The 25,752-nt window shown below is 37.0% G+C and overlaps 1 protein-coding gene across 1 annotated transcript; it reads right to left on the bottom strand.

The window, feature by feature from the left end:
* Window positions 1–13,162: 13,162 nt before the first annotated feature.
* On the bottom strand, window positions 13,163–25,752 carry NHLRC3 (NHL repeat containing 3). Its single transcript, XM_059377809.1, has 7 exons — window positions 25,430–25,752; window positions 24,830–24,982; window positions 24,375–24,522; window positions 21,829–22,029; window positions 19,578–19,669; window positions 16,237–16,349; window positions 13,163–15,505 (listed from the first exon to the last, which is right to left on the bottom strand). Exons 1-7 carry the CDS (start codon window positions 25,511–25,513, stop codon window positions 15,253–15,255), a joined length of 1,044 nt encoding a protein of 347 aa, XP_059233792.1. The 5' UTR covers window positions 25,514–25,752; the 3' UTR covers window positions 13,163–15,252.

Raw genomic sequence — 25,752 nt, 5'->3', positions numbered from 1 at the left:
CCACCATTCACTGCTTTTGCAAATTCCTTCGTTTTAATGTGAAGGACTCTGAGACCATGTTGCTGATTCCTACGCAGAGGTAATTTGACTATTTTGTGGATGCACATTGTTAAAACGAAAATGTTTACTTCCGTGTATCCCCAAATACGGAGATATCCATTTTTCAAAAGATTCTTCTCATTTTGGAGAAGTGCCTTTGGGGCATTTCCTTTTCTTTCCTTTATTTTTTTTTTTAAAGATTTATTTGTTTAAGAGAGAGAGTGCACACACCTGTGCATGAGCAGGAGGAGGAGAAGAGGGAGAATTGGGAGAGAATCTCCTGCAAACTCCCTGCCGAGTGTAGAGCCCATCATAGGGCTCAATCCCATGATCCTGAGACCATGATCTGAGCTGAAACCAAGAGTCAGTCACTTAGCCAACCGAACCACCCAGGCACCCCCCCCCCCCACTTTGGGCATTTCCTGCTCTATATCTGTGTGCCTGGAATATATCTGTGTGACTGGAAATTTATTCAATATGCACAGACATTATGCAATTCAAAGGTATAGAGGAGCGACTTGGAAGAAGGCAGATGGCATAGCCAGTAGGACATTACATCTGGGAATTCCTCACTTCACCACTGCATCCCCATAAGTCACTGTATTAGATGGCAGCATTCCAGATTCTGGAGGTCCACTGATAGACAAGAGAATATAGGTGAGCAGCTCATGCGATTGTCAATTTTCAATTTTCTCCTGATGAGAAAGGTTGAGATTTTTTTACCCTTGTATATTTACATAGGGGAAAAAATGTTAACCTGTTTAAGGCTTTGTTTCTGACTTGACAACAGAGGGCTCCTTTAGGCCTAACAAGTGGCTCCTTAGGTTTTGGAGGAAGAGACCTTCCTCCTTCCTGTGCTTGCACCAGCCACTGTGAGAGACTCTCCATTGATATGCCATTGCTGTTCTTGACTCGGCTCTGATACTAGAAATCCTGCCCTACAGCCACCTATTTTCCGCATTGAAGGATCTTGGAATACAGGTGTGATTGTATTGAGCATTTATTGTGTGCATTATGGGGGAGGCATTACAGAAGATATCAAAATTCTATTCTTCATTATTTTGCAAGCTTGATGGAGGTCAAGACATATAGAAGCAACTGAAAATAAGACATATTTAAGTATAAAACTGCTAAATAAACAATAAATAATTTAAGAATTGAAAGGGAGAGGCCAGTCCAAGAGGGGAGTCTTTAAGAAAGATTTCAAAAGCTATTAAAAAATTACGGTCATGATCTTGATAGCTGATGTCATGTCAAATGTTCCTTTTGAGGGGCGCCTGGGTGGCTCAGTGGGTTAAAGCCACTGCCTTCGGCTCAGGTCATGATCCCAGGGTTCTGGGATCAAGCCCCGCATTGGGCTCTCTGCTCAGCAGGGAGCCTGCTTCCTCCTCTCTCTCTCTGCCTGCCTCTCTGCCTACTTGTGATTTCTGTCTGTCAAATAAATGAATAAAATCTAAAAAAAAAAAAATGTTTCTTTTGACAACTCTTTTGTTTCAAACGTGCCTTTTCTACGCTCTTAGCCAGGAAAAGTAGTGGTTATTATTATTATTATTAATTATAAGTTGTTGTTTCTACATAGATACTTAGAGGTCTGACATACCCAATTGGTGCAGGTAATAATCTTTGTGTGCATTTTTCAAATTAATTTACGATTGACTTTAAATTTAATCTCTAGCCATTTCTTGAGGAGTCAGATGCTTTATTGATGAGCTGAAATCTCTTTTTCCTCTTTTTCTTGGTAGAAATCATCCATCATCAGCCCTATTAAATAGGCCCTAGGAGGCTAAAGACATTTTAGTCCATTTTTTTGTCTACAGTGAATTTGTCTTCTGCTTTTAGGAGTTGTAACTTAGAGCACGCCCTACATTACAGACTGTAAAGCCCACAACACACTGAGAGACTGGGCTTAGAGTAATTCTTGAAAAAAATATGTCCTGGAGAGCCATACATTAAGGAAAATGTGAAATACTTTACTGTCAAAGCTACAAGTTGGTAAGTTTGATGTCCACTAAAATTATTCTCTATAGAAAGGAGAGGGACTTTTTATAAGTCAGTCTGGTAGGAGTGTTTTTATATTTTCAAAAGCCTCAGCTTATACAATTTGGAAAGTTCATGCTGCATTATGTATCAACTAATCATAGAAAGTAATTTTTCTTAGTCCAAATCATTCTTACCTTTCACCTTTCTTATCTTTCATACATGCTCAACCTCTTCTTCACTAACTTACTCCTCCTACTCCTTAAACTATGTAGCCCTATCTACACTGCTTTTCCTAACACTGTGTGCTTATTGGCCATATGTGCTCTGCAATTCCTAATCCTCAGTAATGCCTACTCACTGCTCTCTGGAGGCTGCAAATCATGCCTAAAGAAACTAAAGGAAATGAGAATACCTGACATTCAATATTCTTGCTCTCTGGTTTCAGCTGGCGATGAATTCGCTCATTTTGTGTTTCCTGGCATCTGCTATTCAACAGCTGTTCACATTCTTTTTAACCTCCTCTTACACTTAATCACTTTCCCTCACTCACCAAATGTACTGGGGCGTCAAGGTTATCGAATAGGTATTCTCTCACATACCATTTTTCCATCTGAAAGTCTCTTTCCTGTTGCTTTCATTCTCCACTTTCCCATCTTCTGTTTTGCATTTCTTTGCATTCTCTAATCTTCTGTTTTGTTTTTTTAAATCAAATCTATCGAGGTTTAATTTACATTCATACAACACACCCATTTAAGCGTACAGTTTGAAGAATTATTGACAGATATATAATACCTATGAAACTACTGCCAAAATGCAGATATAGTTTTTCCATTATAAGAAAACAGTTGCCTCATACCACTCATAGTTAATCACCAACACCCATCATGGCTTCAGACAAACACTGATCTGTTTTCTGTCACTATAGATTACTTTTGCCTTTTCTAGGATTTCAGATAAATGAAACCATACAGTATGTATTCTTTTATTTCTTGCTTTTTGTGCTCAACATGATCTTTTTCAAATTCATCCACATCCATGATTGTGTAATTTTTATAAATAAAGTTTTGTTTAAATACATCAACACCCATTTATTCACACATTGTCCATGAGTATGTGAAAAGACCACATGGACCATGAAGCCTAAAATATTTATTGTCTGGTCTTTCATAGTAAAAGTTTGCCAACTCTTGATCTACGTGGTAAAATTTCATGGTATGGAGTTTTTTGAATTTCTTTATTATTCTTTTAATGTCTAAAGGATCTGTAGTAATAAAACTACTTTCATTCCTGATATTGGTGACTTGGGTTTTTTCTTGATCAGTATAGCTAGAAGTTCATAAATTTCATTGATCATTTCTAGTGTATACTTTTATTTTATTGTATTCTGCTCAATTGATTTCTATTTGTTTTCTTCACTAATCTTTGCTTTAATTTGCTTTTCTATTTCTTTTCAAGGTGGAATCACAGACCTGTAATTTTAGATTTTCTTCTTTCCTCACATACATATTTAGAATTTCAAGTGTATTTCTAAGCACTGCTTTAAATACATTTCATATATTCTGACCTGTATTTTTACTTAGTATTTTTTTATTCTTTGTGATTTTTTCTGTGATGTTACTTATAAAAATAACATTTAATTTTCAAATATTTGATGATTTTTTGGATTATTTTTTATTTCTAATTAAATTCTAATAAGGAGAAAATATGTTATGATTCCAAACTGATTAAATATATTAAGACTTGGTTTATTGCCTAGCATGTGGTTTATCTTAGTGTCTGTCCCCTGTGCATTTAAAAGGAATGTGTATCCTGCAATTGTACATAGTATTCTATAAATATCCATTTGGTAAACTTGATAGTATTATTCAGATCATCTATATCATTGGTTTTTTGTGTGTGTGTTTTGGGGTTTTTTGTGTCTAGTTTTTCTATCAGTCACTGATAGATAGTTTTTAAAATTTTCAACTTTGAAAAAAAAATTTTCAACTTTGATGGTGGAGTTCTCTATTTCTGTTTTATTGTTAATTTTCCCTTTAATCTATTTCCAAAATGATACTATTAATCATATATACATTTTGACTTTTAGCTCATCCTGACAAAAACAGATCCTTTTGTCATTATAAGCTTTCATATCTGTGTTGATATTTCTTATTCTGAAGACAACTTTGGCAGTAATAGAGCTACTTCAGCTTTCTTATAATACTGTTTATAAAGGAATCATCGTTTCACTTTTAATTATCTTGTCTTCATATATAAAGCTTATCTCTTGTATATTTTTATTTAGTCTGACAATCAATGAATATTAACTGGAGCATTTAAGCCATTTACACTTAATGTAGTATCTAATTATGACAAATCTACTATCATGCTGCTTTCTAATTTGTCCCATTTGTTTTGTTCCATTTCCTTCTTTTTCAGGCTTCTTTAAGAATTGACTATTTGTATAGCCTTTTATTGGCTATTACATATGCATTTGTTTCATTTTTGGTTACACTAGAAGTTACAATACTACTCTCTACATTGTCAGACTCTACTTTCAAATGACATTGCATCATTTCTCATATTCTTACAATAGTATGTTTTCATTTCCTCATCTCATCCTTTATATTTTTATCATCTTTTTACTTCTACATGTCATACAAATTCATCAATGCACATTATTAGTTTTGCTTTAAACAGTTTTCTTTAAAATAATTTTTTTTAAGAAAAAAAAATGTCCTTTATATTTAGCCACAAATTCTCCAATTCAGGTTCCTTTTCTTCCTTTGTTGATACAAGTTTTCAAATGGTATCATTTTCTTTCAGACTAAAGATCTTCATTTAATATTTCTTATAGTATAGATTTGATGGCAATGAATATTCCAGCTTTTGTTTGCCTGAAATATCTTTATATTTCTTCAATTTTCAAAGAAACACTTGTTGGATACAGAATTCTAGATTGACCTTTTTTTTTTCCCAGCAATGTAAAGATATTCCATTGTTTTATGATTTGTAGCCATTTTTACATTTGTTCCCACTACATAATACATATCCCTTCTCCTCTAGTTTCTAAAAACACATTCCTCATTTTCTTCTGAGGCTTTAAAATTCAAATTTCTACTAACAATATGTTTACAATATATTCATTCTCTAAGATGATATAGACTTTCACTCAGTTTCTTCTGAGCCCTCAGCAGTTAACTTCATCATACTTCTACCAGCAGTCTAAAACAATCTAATCTTTTTTTAAATCATATTCTCCAAAAATTTTCCAGCCTCTACCTATTATCCATTTCTATGTTATACTTCTACATTTTTAAAGTATACTTTACAGCATGACCCCCTTCCAGATAGCAAATCTGTATTAGTATCCTGTAACTGCTGTAAAAAATTATCACCAACTTAGTAGCTTTAAACAACAGAAATCACATTTTTCACAATATTGAAGGATAAAATCAGTATCATTAGGCTAAAATCAAGATCCAGGCAGGGCCATGTCCCCTCTGGAAGTAGTAGAGAAAAATCTACTCCCTGCCTCTTCCAGCTTCCGGTGGCTGCTGGCAATCCTTGACTTGTGGCTGCATCACCAAGTTCTGCCTTCATGGTCACACTTGACTTCACTTCTATATGTCAAATCTCCCTTTACCTCCCTCTTACAAGGAAACATATGATTACATGAGGGTCTACCCAGATAATCTACGATAATCACATCTCAAAATCCTAGTGTAGTTACATCTGCAATGTCTTTGTTTTGCATATAAGATAACATTCGCAAGTTCTAGAGATCGGAACCTGGATATACTGGGGATAATGTGGGGTTGGGGGCATTTTTCAAACCACCTGCTTTTTCACAGGAAATGTCATCCCAGCTTCACTGAATGTCAGTTGGATATATAAAATTTAGCAGTTGTGATGAAATAACTTTCAAAAGTAGATTTATGGGGAGAAACAATAGAAGAGCAGGTTAGAGATATCTGTGTAAAATGTAATATAGAATACAGAATATTTCTGAAGTTTCTTTGAAAAGTTGCAGTGTTAAAATATAGTATTTCAATACCTAGGAAAAGACAAAAACTTCTTGTATGTAACTGGATGATGAAGAAGAGGGAGATAGCATAACAGTCATACCTTTGCAGAGAAAAATAACTAATAAAGATGGTAATAATAGTTTATGGTTATAAGGTAATGAGAGCCATTCATTTAGTCAACACTTGACATATATTTGACCACCTACTATGTGCCAGGCACATAGAACACAGCAAAGTCATCCCAGCCTTGTATTAAAGCTTATATTCCAGTGAGGGAAACAGTGAAAAATTAAATAAGCAGTATCAGAGAATTACAAAAGCTATAAAGAAAATAAACAGTGTAAGAGAATAGAGAATGACAGGAGTAGATACTTATTTAGAACAAACAATCAGGATACACCTCTTTAAAGATGTGGTATTTGAGTAGAACCTCAGAGAATTTATTGAGCCAAATAAAGATCTGGAGTAGCTCCATAAGTAAATGATGGTATTAGTTCATCTGAGAGTGGGAGAAAGAGAACAAGTATCCATTTTTGATCTGTTAAGTCTGAAATAGCTGCTACATGTCCAAGTAGAAAAGTCAAGGAAGCAGCTGGGAATGCAAGTCTCTAGCACAGAAGAGTACTTTGAACCAGAGGTGTTAATTTGAGCATGACAATGGTACATACCACTACCTAGGGAAATGTGGCCACAAAATAACCACATTTTTATCTGATGAAGCCTCTGGAACTAACTACCAATTTACAGGAACTACAGAAGACAGAGTCACATGTTTAATGAATCTATAAGGATGAAATCAACAAAATCCAAACTCTGGGAAACTGGAACTGATGACTGCTTTCTTCAAAAAATACTTTATAAGGGAAGAGAAAGCGAGACCCAGAGCTGGAGCCAGAGAGCGAGAAAATGAGGAAGAGAAAGAAACTCCAGATTAAATTTAAGAAACAAATAAAAAGCCAGAATTTATTTCAACCCTGGAAATTTAAAAAATATGTGAGATACTAAAGTAAAATCAGAACAAGGACAATATTTAATGGTATTAAGGGACTACTAATGATAAAGGTGGTAGCGTTATGTTCAAAAAGTTATCATTACATTACAAGAAACATGCTGAGTTAGTCAAAGAAATAATATGATGTTGGAGATAATACAAAATATTCAAAGGTGACAGGGTAAATATACAACGATATCAATAAGATGACATTGTCTACAAGTTGATAACTGTTGAAATATTTCACTAAAGTTAAAAAAATGGTAACAGAATTATTTAGAATTTTATTATCTAAGCTTTAAAATACAAATAAAGATGGAAACTAATGCAGTCATTAGTAAAGATGTAATAATTCAACTTAGCCAGTAATGAAGCTATGATTGCATTTTATTACCTTTCAACTTGATTTTTAGGATGTCTGAAACAATTACGGGTGAACACCTCTGTGAGACACATAAAAAATCTACATGAGAAGTTTCCATTGAAACATTAGCTGCAGCATGTGAAAATATTTTCAAGTTAAAAAAAAATGATAGAAAAACAGGTATGTTGCCAGAGATGAACTGATAAAATAAATAAATACATACACACATAAATACTTAATAGCTTTGTAACAACCATTTTCCTTCGTTCTTCACAGACTAACTTTGCTATCATTTGGAAAATATTTAACAGAAGATTCAACAATTTAATATTTTGATGTGTATGAAAATGTTTAATCTCTGAGTTAGGTGGAATTATTAGAAACACTGCCAAAAGGTCACACTACAGAGAAATCAAATTATATAAGTGAACAATGAAATGGAGTAAAAACAAATTGTTGGTCATCCTTATGAAAACCTAGTCACCTGCTATGTTGTCTAATACAGCAGCCAATAGCTACCTGTAACAATTTAAATTTAATTAATTAAAAATAAAGCTGAAGGGGGCGCCTGGGTGACTGAATCATTAAATGCCTGCATTTAACTAAGGTCATGATCCCAGAATCCTGGGATTGAGCCCTGCATTGGGCTCCCTGCTTGGCAGGAGGCCTGCTTCTCCCTCTCCTACTCCCCCTGTTTGTGTTCCCTTTCTCACTGTGTCTCTCTGTCAAATAGATAAATAAGTAATCTTTAAAAAAAAAAAAAAACCTGAAAATACAACCTAGATTTCAAGTGCTCAGTGGCCCAGGTGCTCGGGGCTACCATGTTGGACAGCAGAAATTCAGAACATTACCACCATCATTTCTATCAAACCCTGACAAAGACTGTGCATTCAATCAGTGGTGTATACACCAAATGTTAAGTATTCTTAACATTTAATTGAGCTACTGGCTTAAAAACCCTATCCCTTTCTCACACCTTCCTTGATTACATTTTGAAAAGTTTCTTCGTGTTACTTTTTTGGTTGAAAATATATTGTTTCATTTCACCTATAAAGATCCATGCAGTGAAGAAGGGATCTATTTTATCAAATGAAAATTAAATATGCACATTTCCTTCTTTGCCATGGCTTCCAGAAAACTCAGAAGTAAGTTAATACTTAATTGCCATAACTATTAATCAAGGTTTTGAATAAATGTATTTTCATACCCCTCTATGCAATTTTTGACATTACTTTATTTTAATGTATTTTTAAAATTTCATTGTAAAGAGGCTCAAATTCCTTTTGGAGATGGGTAGAACATATTCAATAAATTCTACATAATGGCACTCTACTGCCCTCTTTCTTTCAAGAATAAAAGTTCCAAGCAAGAAATTATTAGCAAGTCAAGTTTTTCCAACAATAACCATAAGGAAAAAACCTTTAATTAATCAACACATTGTACACATCGATGCTAAAAGCCATTATAAAATTAAGTAGTAATTATTAATAAAATTCTGAGATTAAAAAACTACTTAAATATGAAAATTACCAAAATTCAGTAGCAAACATCTTATTAATTGGTAAATTACCACTATTTCCACTAAAATCAGAAGTAAGATAAAGATACTTGATATACTATCATTTAACATTGTTTTGAACAATGTAGCTAATGGATTAAAATTTTAAAAAGCAAGCAAGCAGTAAATAATTGAAAGATGTATAGTTACCTTTATTTTTATAATGGTATACCTAGAAAATCTGAAATCTATAACAGCTAATAAAAATTTTTTTAAAAATTAGTAAGAGTTTGGGCACCTGGGTGGCTCAGTGTGTTAAAGCCTCTGCCTGTGGCTTAAGTCATGATCTCAGGGGCCTGAGATCAAGGGGGCAGGCATCAGGCAGGGAGCTCAGCAGGGAGCCTGCTCCGCACCCCCACCTCTCTTCCTGCCTCTCTGTGATCTCTCTCTCTGTCAAATAAATAAATAAAATCTTTTAAAAAAATAAATAAAAGTAAAATAAAATTAGTAAAGAGTTTATTAAGGTGAATAGAAATGATATACATAAAAGGACTGATAACCTTTTCTCTATGCCACCAATAACTAATTTGAAGTGGGGAAAAAGGGGAACCTGGGTGGCTCAGTTGGTTAAGCATCCAACTCTTGATTTTGGCTCAGACCATGATCCCAGGGTCATGAGACCCCCAAGTTACGCTCTGAGCTGAATGTACAATGTCTCTCCCTCTCCCCAACCCCCACCCCATTCCATGCTCTCTCTCTCTCACAAAAAGGGGGCAGGGGAATCCTACCCTAATAGCTACAATGAATAAACGCAAAGGATACATCTGACGTAGGAACCTAAATGCGTCTCAAAAGAAAGGTACTGAATCTAAATTGAAAAAATAAATAAATGAAATCTTATCAGAGGCCAGAAAATAAGACATAAAAGCAGAGTAACTTATTTTCCTGGTTATAGAATCTTAAAACTATAAAAAAAATCCATCCCAAACTAATGTAGGTTAATTTAATATTGAATTTCTTACGAATGTTTTTTATCTGTATGAAGACACCTAACTAAAACAGTTGCTTAAGTAACTAAAACATTCAACTATCTCACATAAAGTATCTGGAGAAAAGTAATTACCAAGCCAGTACAGTGGTTCCCCAATCTTAAAAATCCAGCCTCCTCTGCCTGCCTTCTTTAAGAATGTTAGGTTTGTTGCTTTGTAGTACCACAATGGCTGCTGCAACTCCAGGCATCACACTCAAGTCAAGTCAGGCAAGAAAGGAGAAGACAATGGTGTTAAGTATACCTGCCTTTTTAAAAAAAAAAAAAAAAAAAGCAAATGCTTCTCCAGAAATCTCTCAGTAGACTTCTATTTATGGTTCTTGCATTGGCCAGAACCACATCATGGGACTACCCCTAATGCTAGCTAAGCTGAGAAAGCAAGCACCTCACTCTTCCAGTATTCAAGGTGGTGTAAGGTAAGCAGGTTGGGAATGGGTGTTGATTTAGCCAACCAAGTGTTAATATTTACCACAAATTCTAGTCAGAATCTCACTTTTTTCTTTCAAGCCATTATTTTCCGAAGTAGCATGTATACTACAGAAGAGGAGTCTGTCTTGCTCACCACTGTATTCCTGGTATCTAACGTATCTGTTGGATGACTAAATAGCTTTAGTGCTAACTGAAAATTTGTTTTTTAAAAGTAGCCATTTCTAAATCATAGATGACTTAGTGTATCACAACAATATCTTAGTTTTAGTGGGACTAAACACAGAATCATACAACAGGGAAGGTCAATCTGGTCTCACCATCTTCCCGGAGTTAAGAATTTGAGCCCAAAGGTGTCACCACTGCCCATGTCTGGCTTACATACCACAAAAAAGGCATGGTGAGTGTCTACTATGTCAGGACCTAGGTGTAATGTTCTACATACATGATTTCATTTCTATTCACAATAATCCCATGAGGAGCCTAATATAATTTCCATTTCACAAAAGAGAAAAATGAGGCAGTCTCAAAACAACACACAGTTAAGTGGCAGGGCCTGGATCAGAACCCCGACCAACCTAACTCTAGATTTCAAGTTCTGCCTCACTGAACTTTACCACTTTCAATATGAACACAGTCTTTTCCACTGTTACACAGCTCTTTGCTAGAATGTTCTTTCACTAAGCTGGACCAACTGGCCACACTGTTATTTTATCTTCATTCTGGAGGAAAACTCGGTAAGTCTGTTCATGCTACTATATGACCACCCTTTGAAGGTCTCAGAATTCATTTCAAGCACCATGTTATTTTGGTCAATTGTGTTTTTTTTGGATTAGAGTCTATTTGTAGGATTCTCTCTTAAATGTAGTGTCCAAAAGGAAACTCAACACCTCAAATCTGTTTACCAAGGTCATAGACTATTGTAGGGGCTAAAAACAAGCTGCTCCAAGATGGGCCACTTTGGCCTAAATTACATACAAGCAGAATTAAACCATAACAATACTGTGGGGAGGCTGGGTGGCTCAGTTGGTTAAGCAGCTGCCTTTGGCTCAGCTACTGATCCCAGGGGCCTTGGATGGAGCCCTGCATCAGGCTCCCTCCTCAGCAGAGAGCCTGCTTCTCCCGTTCCCTCTGCCTGGCGTCTGCCTACTTGTGCTCTCTCTCCATCTAATACAGAAGTAAAATCTTTAAAATAAATCAATGAATGAATGAATATATCTTAACAATATCCTTTCATTGTTTACAATGGAAGAAATGAAAGTTTCAAAAAGTGCTATTTGCCACTGCTCAAATTCCACCCAGTTCTTACATACAAAGGGAGTATCTATATGTCATTAAATGTCTAAAGGATTAATTTACCCTATGTACTTATGGATTCTATGGGTGAAGTGTCTGGTGGAGAAATTACTGGGCCTCTCTGCAAATAATCAATTTTTCTTATTTATAAAAGAGTCAGCAACCACAAGGAAAAATTGTTTAAAACAAACCAAAAAAATCTAGTAAGGATAAAAGGAATAATTTTCTGTTAATGTGAATGCATTTTCTATTGTACGAAACTCATATTCAAGTTATAGCTCAAGATGAGTTATTCACTTCTGGCTTAATGTTAGGCTTTTATTGAAAAAAAAAATTTTTTTTTAAACATGGAAATGTCCAATTAAACAGTAAGTTTCCAATAACCCTTGGAAAATATGTCACCTATAAGCTAACTTCCTTAAGATATACAAGCTAAAGAAAAAAGAAAAATTAAAAGTATGGTTAACCTCAATTTTTTTGAAAAATCAAAGTATAAAGGCCATAGCTGGTTTCAAGAAATGCTCATAAGCAGGACTCTACTGCCCTCTTTTGTATCAAGAATATAACACAATGCAAGTGCCTAATAGGGTACCTCCCAGGATGAAGTGTTCTGTGGGCTTGTTTTTCCAGATGGATGGTCAACTACCAGGGCAGAGGCCATTTCCCTAAGTGCCTTCACACGATTGTTGTTTCATGTTTTTGCTGACTAAATGAGTGTGAGTTGTTCTGACTTTTCTAAAAAGTTTTTTTGCGTGATTATTGCTGAAATTTTAGACTCAAGAGTAAAATAAAGTCATACATACATTCAAGATTTTTTTTTAAATAATTTTAATGGATTTGTTGAGTCATAGGAGCAAAAAATCTGACAGTTTCTAGTTGTCCTGTGGGGTCTCCCAATCTATCCTGCTTTCAAATCCAGTGTTTAAAAACCAACAAAACTGGAACAGAAGTTGGGACTTGAGTGCCTTTATTTAGCCTGACAGCCACATTGCTTGAAGCAGTCTTTGAATCTGTTAAGTGACCTAAGCACAAATTATATGGGTTTTCTAAGCTGACATCAGACTGCACATGGGTTTTCTCCGAGGATACAAACATTCCACCGTAGAGACCCGATGTCACAGTGGAGGCTGGGAAGATACCTCCAGCCTTCCTTTCGGTTTTCCAATTTAGAAGCTGCCCCACCCCGACCCACCCCAGCCCACCACACACACCCCTCAATAGATTTTGAAAGTGGAGGCACAAAGCGGTTCCACTTCCAGTGCAAAAATACGTGGAGTTAGCTAGCAACACTATCATTTGCACCCACCCCCACGTCAGCCAGGCTGTTTTTGCTAAGACTTCCGAGGGACCTCTAACAAAATGCGCATCAGCCTACACTTTACATACAAATGAAGGAGGATATTCTCTCAGCGCCAGCCTGTGACTCAGGGTTGCTGAAACTCTTCAGCGGGGTAAGAAGTTATAAACTGCTTTTATAACAATAAAATTTAACATTAAATAGAGAGCCAGAGAATATTGTCTTTTCTTTCCAAAAATTTAATTTGTTATCTTTTAAACGACAAGAGAAGACATTTTCTCATTTAGTCAATTAATCCAAAGGAAAAAAGTGAAATACTATGATTACAGGAATACTGATAGACAGTTCTAGCAAGACATATGGCAACAAAATTTTCAGCAAGTTTTATAGGACACCAGTATAAAACATGGTTAAATATAACATTTTTAAAAGGATAAGATCAGCTTACCTAACCTGCATTCCTAAGAGACATTTGGATTTCTCGTCCTGGCTTAAAGACAAAACAAAACAAAACCCTCAAATCACTTTCTTTTATACAAATAAATTTACTATATTGGTTAAGCTGCATAAAGTTCAGGAGAATAAATTCTGGAAAAAACCAATAAACTCAAAATTCAGGCAGATTTGATAGTTGGTATCAGGTAAATGGCACATTTAGAAGGAACTTTGTTAAGAATTTTGAAGCTATATTTTGGAGTATATATATAATCTGTATTTCAGAGAACTCAAAGTACTCTGAAGTACTCAAAGCTATATATTTCAGAGGGCACATTTGTGTCTGTTGTACATCTGATCCTAACAGCATTATTGGAGGAGGAATTTTTACTAAAGAGAAAAACTAAGATGACTCATTTAAGATCATACAGCTTGATCAGTGGCACAAACATACTTATCAAAGGCCTTGGAACATGGAAAAGTTTCCTGTTGGCTGATTTACCTTCCTAATTGCATCAAGATATGATCCAAGCATCTAAACAGTGAATTTCCTACAGTCTGCAAAACAGACAGCAGCCATAATGAGTGATGGGAAAGGCAGCTCAGGATTTCTCACATGCTTTATGGCTTGCAGTGCAAGAACAGGATAAAAAGGGAGATGGATATAAGACACAGGGAGGAATGACCCAAAAGAATATCATATGGCTAGGTTCAACCAAAACTGAGAACAAACGAGAAAAAAAACTGAAAAGATGGTCTTCACTGGGAAGCAAATATTAAAACCAAAGGGGCAGAAAGGTAAGATATTATTCACCTTAATAGTGCGAAGTATTCAGTGCACATCCCCATATAAATAATTCCAAAACTTCTTTGAGGTAGACAGATGTCAGGAATGAACTGAGTACATGTTTAACAAAAAGAAGAAAGAAAAGAAGGGAAAAAAAGAGAAAGAAAAAGAGAAATAGGAAGAGGCACTGAAGACAGACCCTATTTTTAATGCTACCTTTAATTAAAAAAAAAAAAATTGCAGTAAATACTTGTAAAGATCCCTTTCAGTAAAGTGCTTAAACGCCTGTTGTTTTATTCCGACATTAAGAGGTTGAGATTACGTATCTCACAGCTAAAGGACCCAAGCCAAGATGGGCTTTTAAAAGCAAGTTTATCAAAGCTCCCAGCAAGTCTGTAACTTTTACAACTCCTCCACTTGGCCCAGGTTGTTTTCCCCTCTTCAGTTTTTGAAGTTGGAGCTCAAATGGACTTTCCTGGCAAAATCTCCAGGATTTCCTCAGTCAGAAGTAATGTTCCTACTCCCAAAAGTCCTGCTACACTTAAGCCTTGCTGTCACTGTTACAGCAGTTTGCACACTTGTCTCCCCACCGGACTACAAGCTCCAGAAAAGGCACACAAAGCTAACCCTGCAGCTTCATCTCTGAATCTGTAGGAGCTAGCATCCTGTGGGTCCTCGTTAATCAAGAACCCATCTGACTCGATCTCTCAAAATGTACATTTTGTATAAGGTGAACAAATTTGAGGTCTGCAGTTCTTCACATGAAATTCAATGTATCCTACAAAACTCATTTTTATTCCTTTCCCTCTTCCCCTCAGGGAAAATAAGTCTCCCAGGGCAAATACCCAGGTTACAATCTTAGTCCTTCTTTTCTACCTCATTTTTTTAGTGTTACGTTTCCTTCGTTAAAACATCCTTATGCACTTACAAGTAAAACCAAGTCACAAAAAGAGCAACATGATATAAAAACAAATTTTTCTCGCCAGGTCACAGAAAAATAAAGAAACACATTCTTATGCTTGAACATTATTTGTAAGGATTTCACAATGAATTTGAGAATCTGAACTCTCCACGAAAGGAAACATTATGAACCGAATGAAGGAAAGTAGCTGTTCATAGGGACGTATTTTTGTACTTGCTTTGCTCCAATTTCTGCTACATAGATTGCTCCTGTCTTTCCACTGACATCTAAGAGATGCGGTAGAACCTGATCTGCTAGTTGGATTGTGCTGATCACAGAACAGTTGCCAATGCTTCCCACTGGAGGCGCCGCTGCCAGTAAGAGCCTGCTAAGGTTCAGCTGGGCTACAATCACGTACTTTCCATCAGGAGTAAATCTAAGGAAAAAGACATTTTACAGAATAAATGTATGCAGAATCAATTAAAATGTTGACTTTCTCAAACATTTTTATCCCCTGTGGCGCTAAACAACACTAGACTCCTCTGCTTGCTGAAAGATGCTTTCAAGGAGAACTTACAGATTTGTGATAGTAAACACAGCCAAAGAGCAGTTTCAACAAGCAAAAACAATACATGAGAACCACACAAAATGAAATCAATGGAGAGTCTGTGCTGGACTGACACTACAGACTCAAGATTTCTATTTTCATTCTACGTTTAAAAAATCATCACACGTATCTCAAGGGTGAAGGCTGTAGGAGGTCCAGCATATGTTATCTCTGAGACCTGGGTCCTGCAGTGCATGGGGAGCTGAACCTCTTTCACTCTGCTTGGGATTTAAAATACCATTACATGTTCTCTGCATACTTGGTTCTGCCCCCTTTTCACCTGTTGAAAATTAATAATATTTTGACCTTTCAGCTAGCTCTTCAAAGAAATGAACATACACCAAATAAAACAAGCTTTTTTTTCCCTTTCAACATTTTATTTAAATTGTAGTTAGTTAACAAAGTGTAGTATTAGTTTCTGGGGGAGAATTTAGTGATCCATCACTTGCATAGAACACCCAGTGCTCATCACAAGTGTCCTCCTTCAGGCCCATCCCTCATTCAGCCCATCCCCCACCCACCTAATAAAAGGAGCGTCTTTAAAGGAAAAAAAAATTTACCTGACTGAAGAAGGTCCCTCTTCTGTGAAACAATTATCCCATGCTCCTAACCACTCCCCGGTGTCTTTATCAAATACTTGAATTCTTTTATTTCCTCGGTCAGCAACCCACACCTGAGAACCCAAAAAAAGCATTTCTTGGAAAAGATCCATATCATAAATGAGAAAGAAAACAGAAGGGGAGAGGTATGGGAAGGATGTTTATTTCCATTAGTTTCACATACATCATCTCGTTTAGTTGTCAGAGAACCTAAAAGAGAAGGTACTGAAAGCCCTGTCTTTAGACAGGAAATTGTAGTTGGAAGTGAGTTTATAGTAAGTAGGAGAGCCACTTTCAGCCACCTGTCTTAACCCAAAGCCCACACTTAATGCTCTGTTTGCTCTACCAAACATCTGAATAACTAAAAAAAACTGGAGTCTTCTCTTGTGATGCAGAGGATTAGCACAGTATTGAGAAGCAAGAGAATTTACTCATTACTCCAACAGGAATTCTCTGTTCCGCTGAGTTCTGCCATCCCATTCATTAGAAGACAAAGACAAAGCAACGCAGCCTAGTTCCTGGGGGGGTGGCGGTGGTGGTAGGTATTCATTCCTACTGCAGTATCACTGAATGTCTACCTGCTATTTACCAAGGAATGTCCGAAGTGCCAAACCACCCACCGAAAGAGGGTGCTTAGAAGATTTTAGTAGTTTCCAAGAATGCCAGGAAACTAACAACAGGTTTAATTTCGTTTTGCTGTAGGCTGGAACAAGTTATTAAGCAAACTGTTGTTATGAGACAGGAAAGTAGATACACCCTAAATGACATTTCATGCACTATATTTGACATATGCAACCTACAGCATACATACAGCAAAATGATTTTCTGACATGAGGCTAGGATTGTAGAGGGGTATGTAAGAATGGACTGGAAGTGTGGGCCAGCCCTGCTGAACTCCAAGTCCTCCTTTGAGGATTTTCGGATTTCTAGGGTTCATGGATTCAGGGACTATTTCTTCAGGGTAACCCTGACTATTTGTCAATGCCTATGAGTTTTAGTAGCCACTAAATTCATCTACAACAAGAAACAAATAAAGACTCACTGTATTACTTCAGAAAGAGTGTTGATCCCTAAGTAAGGTAATTTTCAAGATCATTCCCTGATTCAAGATTCTTTAATAAGGATGGATTTTCTTAAAGATTTTGGGATTATGCCTTAGACGGGTAACCAAAGAAATACAGTTTCGACCCTAGGATTGAATATTTTAGACGGTTAGCATTATCTTTCCTACTGAACAGATTTTGATTATGAGAAATCTTGTTTAAGAAACAATAGCAGGAACACCTGGGTGGCTCACGTAGTTAAGCCCCCAAGGTCAGGTCATGATCCACAGGACTGTGAGATCAAACCCTGTACTGGGCTCCATACTAAGCAGGGAGTCTGCTTGAGATTTTCTTTCTCCCTCTCCCTCTGTCCCTACCCCAACTGGCACATGCACACACTTTTGGTCGCTCAAATAAATAAATAAATAAATCTTTAAAAAACAAAAGAAAACAAAAACCAGCAGCAAGTTCAGCTCTGGAGCTAATTAACATTTCATATAGGACTGGGGTGATGATTAAATGAGTTGATCATGCAAAATGCTCTGAATGGCAATGACTGTTGTTAAAACACAGTGTGCAGAAATGAACACCATCCTTATCCATCATTCAGTAATGCCAGAGTAGCCCCATCAAATGTTCTCCAAGCTTTCTCAAAGGGCACTTACTACCGTGGAGAATTCACCTGGGTCTAGGTCCTGTCTGCTCAGAAACTTGATCAAATTCTTACTTTAAGAAGGAAGTATTTAACCAGGCACAGGAGGGTAATGTGTTTAAACCAGAATTCCAACTTTCTACCTCCCCATTCAGAGACAAAATTCACAGGTTCAGCTATCTTCCTATCTACAATGGGAAATACCTGAAGATTTTATGATCAAAACAATCTCACTTTGTCTACATGTAAGCCAATCACAATCAAAAGGTTGTGTGCTCGGGGCCCCTGGGTGGCTCAGTGGGTTAAAGCCTCTGCGTTCGGCTCAGGTCATGATCCCAGCGTCCTGGGATCAAGCCCCACACCGGGCTCTCTACTCAGCGAGGAGTCTGCTTCCCCCTCTCTCTCTGCCTACTTGTGATCTGTTTGTCAAATAAATAAAATCTTAAAAAAAAAAAAAAAAAAGGTTGTGGGCTCAACACAGAATCAGAAGTAGAAATGGATTAAATTTCTAATGGTATGAAGCCAAGATAGTCTGATGCATCCATCCTACAACAAGACATTTAGTCACCTAACAGTTACTCATAAGAAGACTACTATGTGCCAGGCACCGAGATATAAAGCAAAAGAGATTCATTATATGCCCTCCTACAGCTTACATTCTGTTAAGGGAGACAATGATTGATTATATTATAGTGTGATTATTACTGTAATGGGGAAGTATAGGATACTATAGGAAAACAGAGGAGAAATTAATATAAAACATTTTGGGTAGGGGTTTGGTCATAGGAAAGTAACCCCAAAGAAGTGGTATATATGCTTAAAGGTGTATAAAGCAAAGGAGGTAGTAGTGGATAGGAGGGGGAAAAATAAATGGGTTGAAATGTGTCAGTTACAGCTTTCTGTTCCCTAGAGTGGAGCCAGTCAGTTACCTGGGTAGCTCTCATTTTCAAGCCTCCAAGATTAATCTCTCCCATCTCCCTTTTGATCAACATATTCTAGAATTATTTTAATTCTAAAATTAAAAATACATTCAAACACTCCTAGTTTTCTTTTTTTTTGAAGATTTTATTTATTTATTTAACAGAGAGAGAGATCACAAGAAGCAGGCAGAGAGGCAGACAGAGGGAGAGGGGAAAGTGGGCTCCCTGCTGAGTAGAGAGCCTGATGTGGGGCTTGATCCTAGGACCCTGAGACCATGACCTCAGCCGAAGGCAGAGACTTAACCCACTGAGCCACCCAGGTGCCCATCCTAGTAGTTTTTTAGTAGAAAGGCAACTCTTTCCTTTTTCAGGTAACTTATGTTCTACTCCATTATTTGTTCCTTCTACCTTAAAGTGACTCAGGAAATCTATTTTGTTCATTTCTAAATAATTTGGGAACTCTCTTTATTATAGGACTAGACATTTTTTAAGAGTATGTGGGTATACCCAGCCCCAGAAGAAACGCCCAGACCCACCCAGGTATAGAAAACCACAAACATTCATAGTCAGATGACCAGACACACATGTGCACCAAGATCCATAAACAGAGAGGTGTGTACACACACACACACACACACTCTCACACTCTCAGACACAGTTTCATACACAATGACAGTGTATTTTTACCCGACCAGATGAATCAAGAGTAACACTGTGAGGGATGTTGAACTTAGCAGGCCCCGTCCCACGTTCTCCATGTAGCCAAAGCATCATAAAATCTGACAATGGCAAATACAGTTGGTCAGAGCAACATATACACTACCTTGTACATTTGCGTGATATAGCTTATGTCTCAAGTTGCAAATAATTATTCAATCATACCCCCAAATGATTATGCTTTTTTGGCTTTCTGTGTATTGAGCAGTTTGCCTAATTCTTATGCTTTATGCCCCCTGCCAAAATTCCATTTCAATCGACTTCTTTACTATCTTCACTTGAGTGTTTCATCACTCAAAACCACTGTGTGTGATTCACGTCAGTGTCTCCCTTCCCAACTATTCTGTTACTTGGTATTACAATTCCTGTGAGCTTAAAAATCCTCATTACATTTTTATAGTTGTAGGCTGAATTGTATGTCTACCCCAAAAGATATATCCAACTCACAGGTACTCCTGTACCTGTGAATGTGACTTTATTGGTCACTGACTTTTGCAGATGTATTAAGTTATGGATCTTGGGATCAGACAAATCCTAAATTTAGATGGACCCTCAGTCCAATGTCTAGTGTTCTTGTAAGAGAAGGGAGAGGGAGTTTTGAGACACAGAGACGCACAGAAGGCTGCCATCTGAAGTTGGGGCAGAGACTAGATATGCTGCCACAAACCAAGCAATGTCTAGAACCATGAGAAGCTGCAAGAGGCAAAGAGGGATTCTCCCCTAGTGCCATTAGAGGGAGTAGGGCCAGGCCTATAGAAATCAGATTTCTAGGGGTGCCTGGTGGCTCAGTGGGTTAAGCCTCTGCCTTCAGCTCAGGTCATGATCTCAGGGTCCTGGGATCGAGCCCCGCATCGGGCTCTCTGCTCAGCGGGGTGCCTGCTTTCTCCCACCCCTCTCTGCCTGCTTATGATCTCTCTGTGTCAAATAAATAAATAAAATCTTAAAAAAAAAAAAAAGATTTCAGACTTCTGAATTCCAAAAATGTGAGAGAATAAATTTATATTTAAGCTATCCAGTTTGTGGCAATTTTTTATAGCAGCCATAAGAAACCAATATACCTGTGTTCAATCTGTCTCCTGAGTTTGGTTGTTTCTTTAATCATTTTTCTGATTCTTGCTTTATCTGCACTTCACCTTCCTTTAACTATCACCAACCAAACTTAGTTACTGGGTAATAAGTTGACTACATAACCTCCATGTATGAATCTATGCTCTTTCCAAATGACAAAGCTTACTGCAAATATATCCTGATACAGTACGGAGTCTTATAAAAACCCTGCTTCTATAATATCACTTTCCTAAAAAAACCTCAAGACATTTTAAAAGCAAAATTATGGTTTTAAAATTCTTAGGTAAACCTCCAAGAACATTCCAAATCTTATTTTTTACTCTTCCAAAATTACATCCTAATCTCCCCTCCTAGACGACTTGTTAATTACCTGGAGACCTTGTGTGATAGAGCCTTGTAAATGCCTCTCCCCCACCTCTTCTTTTCCCACCAAAACCAGTTTAGTTCAAGAACCACTTGCTTTATGAACACTTTCCTCCTCTCCTAATCTTATTTTACTTTAACAATCAATACCATAGATTAGCATTTAGTGGTTTCAACTGAAATAGACCTGCACCTAGAATACTACTGAGAACACAGAGCAATAAATACAATGAAACTTTAGCTGATCAATCAAACGAAGGGTATCTCAGCTCTGGGATGCCGGGTTCCTAAACTTGTCTTTCTTAACTGGATAGAATAAACACTTACTTCTTCAGCCCACTATAAATTCCCAAACTGCCTCCAGTTTAATTCAAAGGAAACACCTAGCTTTTGAAAAATAAGCAAGCTTATTATCAGAATCATTTATTATTAGCCATCCCACACATCCCACTCAAGCCCGTTACACACAGCTTCATATACAATACAATACAGAATAGTTGTAGGGGCATCTGAGTGGGCTCAGTCAGTTAAATGTCCAGCTACATTTTGGCTCAGGTCATTATCTCAAGGGTCGTGAGATGGAGACCTGTGTCAGGCTCCTTGCTGGGCATGGAGCCTACTGAAGATTCTCTCTCTCCCTCTCCCCCTGCCCTCCCCAATTCCCCGATTATACTCTCTCTCTTAAAAAATACACACACATATATGTTACAATATTATACCAAGTACTGAACAAATTAAACACATCCAACTTATTAAATAACATTCTTATGATACCATGGAAGCCATGTACCTTGGGACAATTTGATCAATCTGTTATTCAATCCTCCATCTCCATCCACAATGTAAATATCTCCTGTGTCGTCTACATATAATTCTGCAGGATTATCAAATTGCAGGGGATTCAAACTGGTGCCTTTTTTGCCTGGGGTACCCAAGACTTGAACAAGATCACCAAAGGAATTGTATTTTTTAATAGTATGACCGTAAGATCCTTTAAAGAAAAACATGCACATGTCACAAATATAACCACTGTCCAACTATTCACATTTTCAAGTAAGCACAGAGCAAGAATTTAGTGAATTAGACAATAATAAAAAGTTAATAGGCTCATATAATTAAATGCTGTATTTCACAAGCAATAAAGCGTCTTCATTAGTTACAACCAAATCTGTCATGATTAAAATTCAAGTACTCCAAAATAAGTACATTCTAAATTCAAATAAAACCAAAACACCTGACTCCTTATACAGAAAGCTCATGATGTTAAATTATTCTTTTGTATTCTTTTGCAAATTTTCTTTTGTAATCATAACAACAGTATGACCTTGAATAAAATCCCTTATAAAAAGAAAGGAAGAAGGAACTAGAAAAGGAATTTATGTTTGGAAATCATTATTTTAGTCAATCATATGCAGATCTCAAATTTTAGTAGGTCAACAAAAAAGTTCACTACAACACATGTTTTTTAAAACTATACTTTCTCATAGTAGAAACAAATTCAAAACTCGACCCATTAACTTTTTTTCCTAAGAGATGAAATCTTTCCAAATCACTAATGTATTTTCTCACTTATATCAAGACTTGAATTAAAGTTATCTCACAAGCAAAAATATAAAGTACAATATTAATAATTAAGAAAAAACCATAATGTGGTTAACAGAAATCAACCTGAAGTCATACCAAGACCAAACTAACAAATAGGCATGCAGAAGATATACTGGATACACTGAACTCACTGGAAATAAAGTGAATCAACCCGAATTACAGCTCCATCTTAAAAAAGATTTATTGTTATACCTGATTTGAATGCTTGAGATAATTTGTAGCAATAAGAGAACAAAATATTGTTAACGAAAGCAACCTTCAAAATTTCTAAAGAGTTGGCAAAAACCGGAAGACCAGTATGTAACATTGCTCTGTTATGTTTTCAAGGCTCATTTACAGCCATATTTTTAGTAAAGGGAATGTATTTCTTCAAAAACTGGGAAGGAATATAAATATAGATCTGTTCATGAGAAACCCTTTAACGGAAAGAATGAATAAGTCATGTGTGTTCTATTTCCGGGAATCAAAGAGGTAATTTACAAAAAAACAATCACATGAACGGAATAAATGAAAAAGTAAAGGCCTTTAACAGTGAGTCCTGGGGAAAAAAGAAGTCAAAATAGTCACATTTCATTATAACATTACAAGGATCTCGGAGGTAATCTCAATTTTTTGTTTAACTGGAATTTTATCATCCAAAATACATCTGGAAAGTAATGAATCGGGTGAGGCTCTTGGGTTCTGAGAAGAACTGGTAATGGCACTTCTAACAAAAACTGAGAGTTCATTAACTCCAAAATGTTATCTGAATTAGCCAGAAATGAAGAAACAGAATGTCCTTCAAGCCCTGAATGTAAGTGGGCCAAAGAATACTAGGAAGACTGTCTTTATGATCCCAATCATTCCTGAGATCCTGTGATAATAATGCCAGGTTATCTCTGATACTGTCTTAAGCCACAAGAATATGCAAACAGCTATCTCTGAAAATACCCAGAGCTATAAACCCAGCTGTCCCTACTTTGATTTGCAACACATTCTATTAAAAGTATTCGGTGGGGGGTGCCTGGGTGGCTCAGTTGGTTAAGCAACTGCCTTCGACTCAGGTCATGATCCCAGGGTCCTGGGATTGAGCCCCGCATCGGGTTCCCTGCTCCATGGGGAGCCTGCTTCTCTCTCTCCCTCTGCTGCTCTGCCTGCTTGTGCTCTCTTGCTCTCTCTGTCAAATAAATACATAAATAAATAAATAAAAAGTATTCGGTGGAAGAAGATTGCAGACATGCTGCAGTAGGTAGGATTTCAGAAACATTAACATCCGCAGTTTCTGCAAATCTTGCATTTTGGGCAACAAAGTAGTTCTGGTTTCTTAGCAGAATTTCTTTTGAAAGATAAAGGGTAAAGGAAAATAAGACAAGGACTCCATTCATTAACCTTCAGAGATTGCTATTTGGGGACTTCAGAGAAGAGATTGAGAATTTTAACCTGGGAAAAGCAACTGATGCTTTAACAAATTATAAAAATGATCCCTGCCAGTATGGTGTCACAACTGATGATTTAAAGAGGAAAAGTCCCTTGACAAGTAAAAGTAAAAACCGTAATAATTATAACCTCCCTGTTAAATATCTTGACTCTACAGAAGTGTAACATAGAGGTTTTTAGAAACAAGTGATTTGATAAATCATTAAAGAGATTACAATTAGATGTAGCAACTCTTGATTTTAAAGCGTACAAGCAAGAACATGGGCAAAAATATGATTTCTAGCAAGAGAATTTAATAGATATTACTACACATACCACTTCCTACATCCGTGATCCAGACAGACTGTTCATGTAGTGTACTGGCTGCAAATATACCATGAGGTGTGTCAACTGTGTAATTCCAGGATCGTAGGAAATATCCATCCTCTGTGAACACTAATACCTTTGGGATGTTATCCCCTCTCTGAAGGCATATAAAAATAACTGCTTAGATAGGATCAGTTTTTAGAAAGTAATCTTTATTTTGGTAGACAGAAACAAAAATTGAAGGTTAATCAAGAAATTTAATGCTTAAAAAAAGAGCTTCAAAACCTAACAATATTAATATCTACTACATTCAAAATCTAAGTATTTACTTAAAACCAACTCAAAAAAACAAACTTCACAATTAACATAATATAAAAACATATGGTTACTTAGTACAGCAAAACAAGAAAAAACTGCTTCGTTTGTGTTCATATTTTTTTCTTCTAAATTCCAATTTTACTAACCTGAGCTATGTAAACCAATCCGCTGAGGGAGTCAATTGCAACACAAAATGTTGCTCCAGTAAAATACTCTGAATGCTTAGGCCAACCCACATCCAGCCGGTAAGGAATTTCCTTAGTTCTCCAGGAAATTTGAAAAGCAAATTTCCTTAACACCTTAAAAAAAAAAAAATCAGAACATTAAGATTCAGTTTACCCCCTACGTTAAGAAAAGAAAGGAAAAAAAAAAAAAAGTCTTATTTTTAAGGATGCCTTAACAGCTGGCACAGAGCTGTTGAGACTGCTGGACAGAAATGATTCGGAAGAAATGGGTTTATAAGTCTAAAGACCAAAGCGATCACAATACAAATCCGCAAGTTACTGGAAGATGTAGTGGGATCTAGGGAAAGAAAGAAAACGGGGAAATGGCGAGATCGCATATACAAACTTTTTAAGACTAAGAGACAAAACAAGACATCGGCAGTTCCGCCTCCGGGGCAGCTTTCGGAAAAGACAAGCTAGTGCGGGAGCCAGAGCCCGCCACCTCCATCCCACGACAGCGGCGTCGCCTCTCAATGGTGCTATCCACACACCCGACAGCTATTTCTTCACTGCTCAACTCACCGGGGAGCCACACAAACGCGAATGCAAAACCAGAAATCCAAGAAAGAAGCCCGCGCCGGCCAGGCAGACCCAGAATCTCGCCATGACGGCACTGCAGGGTCCGCAGGCGGCCGGGGGCTACCAGACTGCCTCAGATCCACACGGCTCTTCGCTGTACACGGCGTCCGCCCACCTCCGAGCCGAAGGGGCCTAGCTCCAACTCCGCCTCCCTGGATGTGCGGGGCTTGAGAACCAGACCCGGGCGAAAGAAAGTCAGAACTCGCGTAGCGGTTTCCGGGAGCGTTCCGCGGTCTACGCCCCCGGGTCACGTGGCTCGCGCTGCC

Source organism: Mustela nigripes, chromosome 15, assembly GCF_022355385.1.
Source record: "Mustela nigripes isolate SB6536 chromosome 15, MUSNIG.SB6536, whole genome shotgun sequence".
Lineage (NCBI taxonomy): Eukaryota > Metazoa > Chordata > Mammalia > Carnivora > Mustelidae > Mustela > Mustela nigripes.
This window is presented reverse-complemented; position numbering and strand designations above follow the sequence as displayed.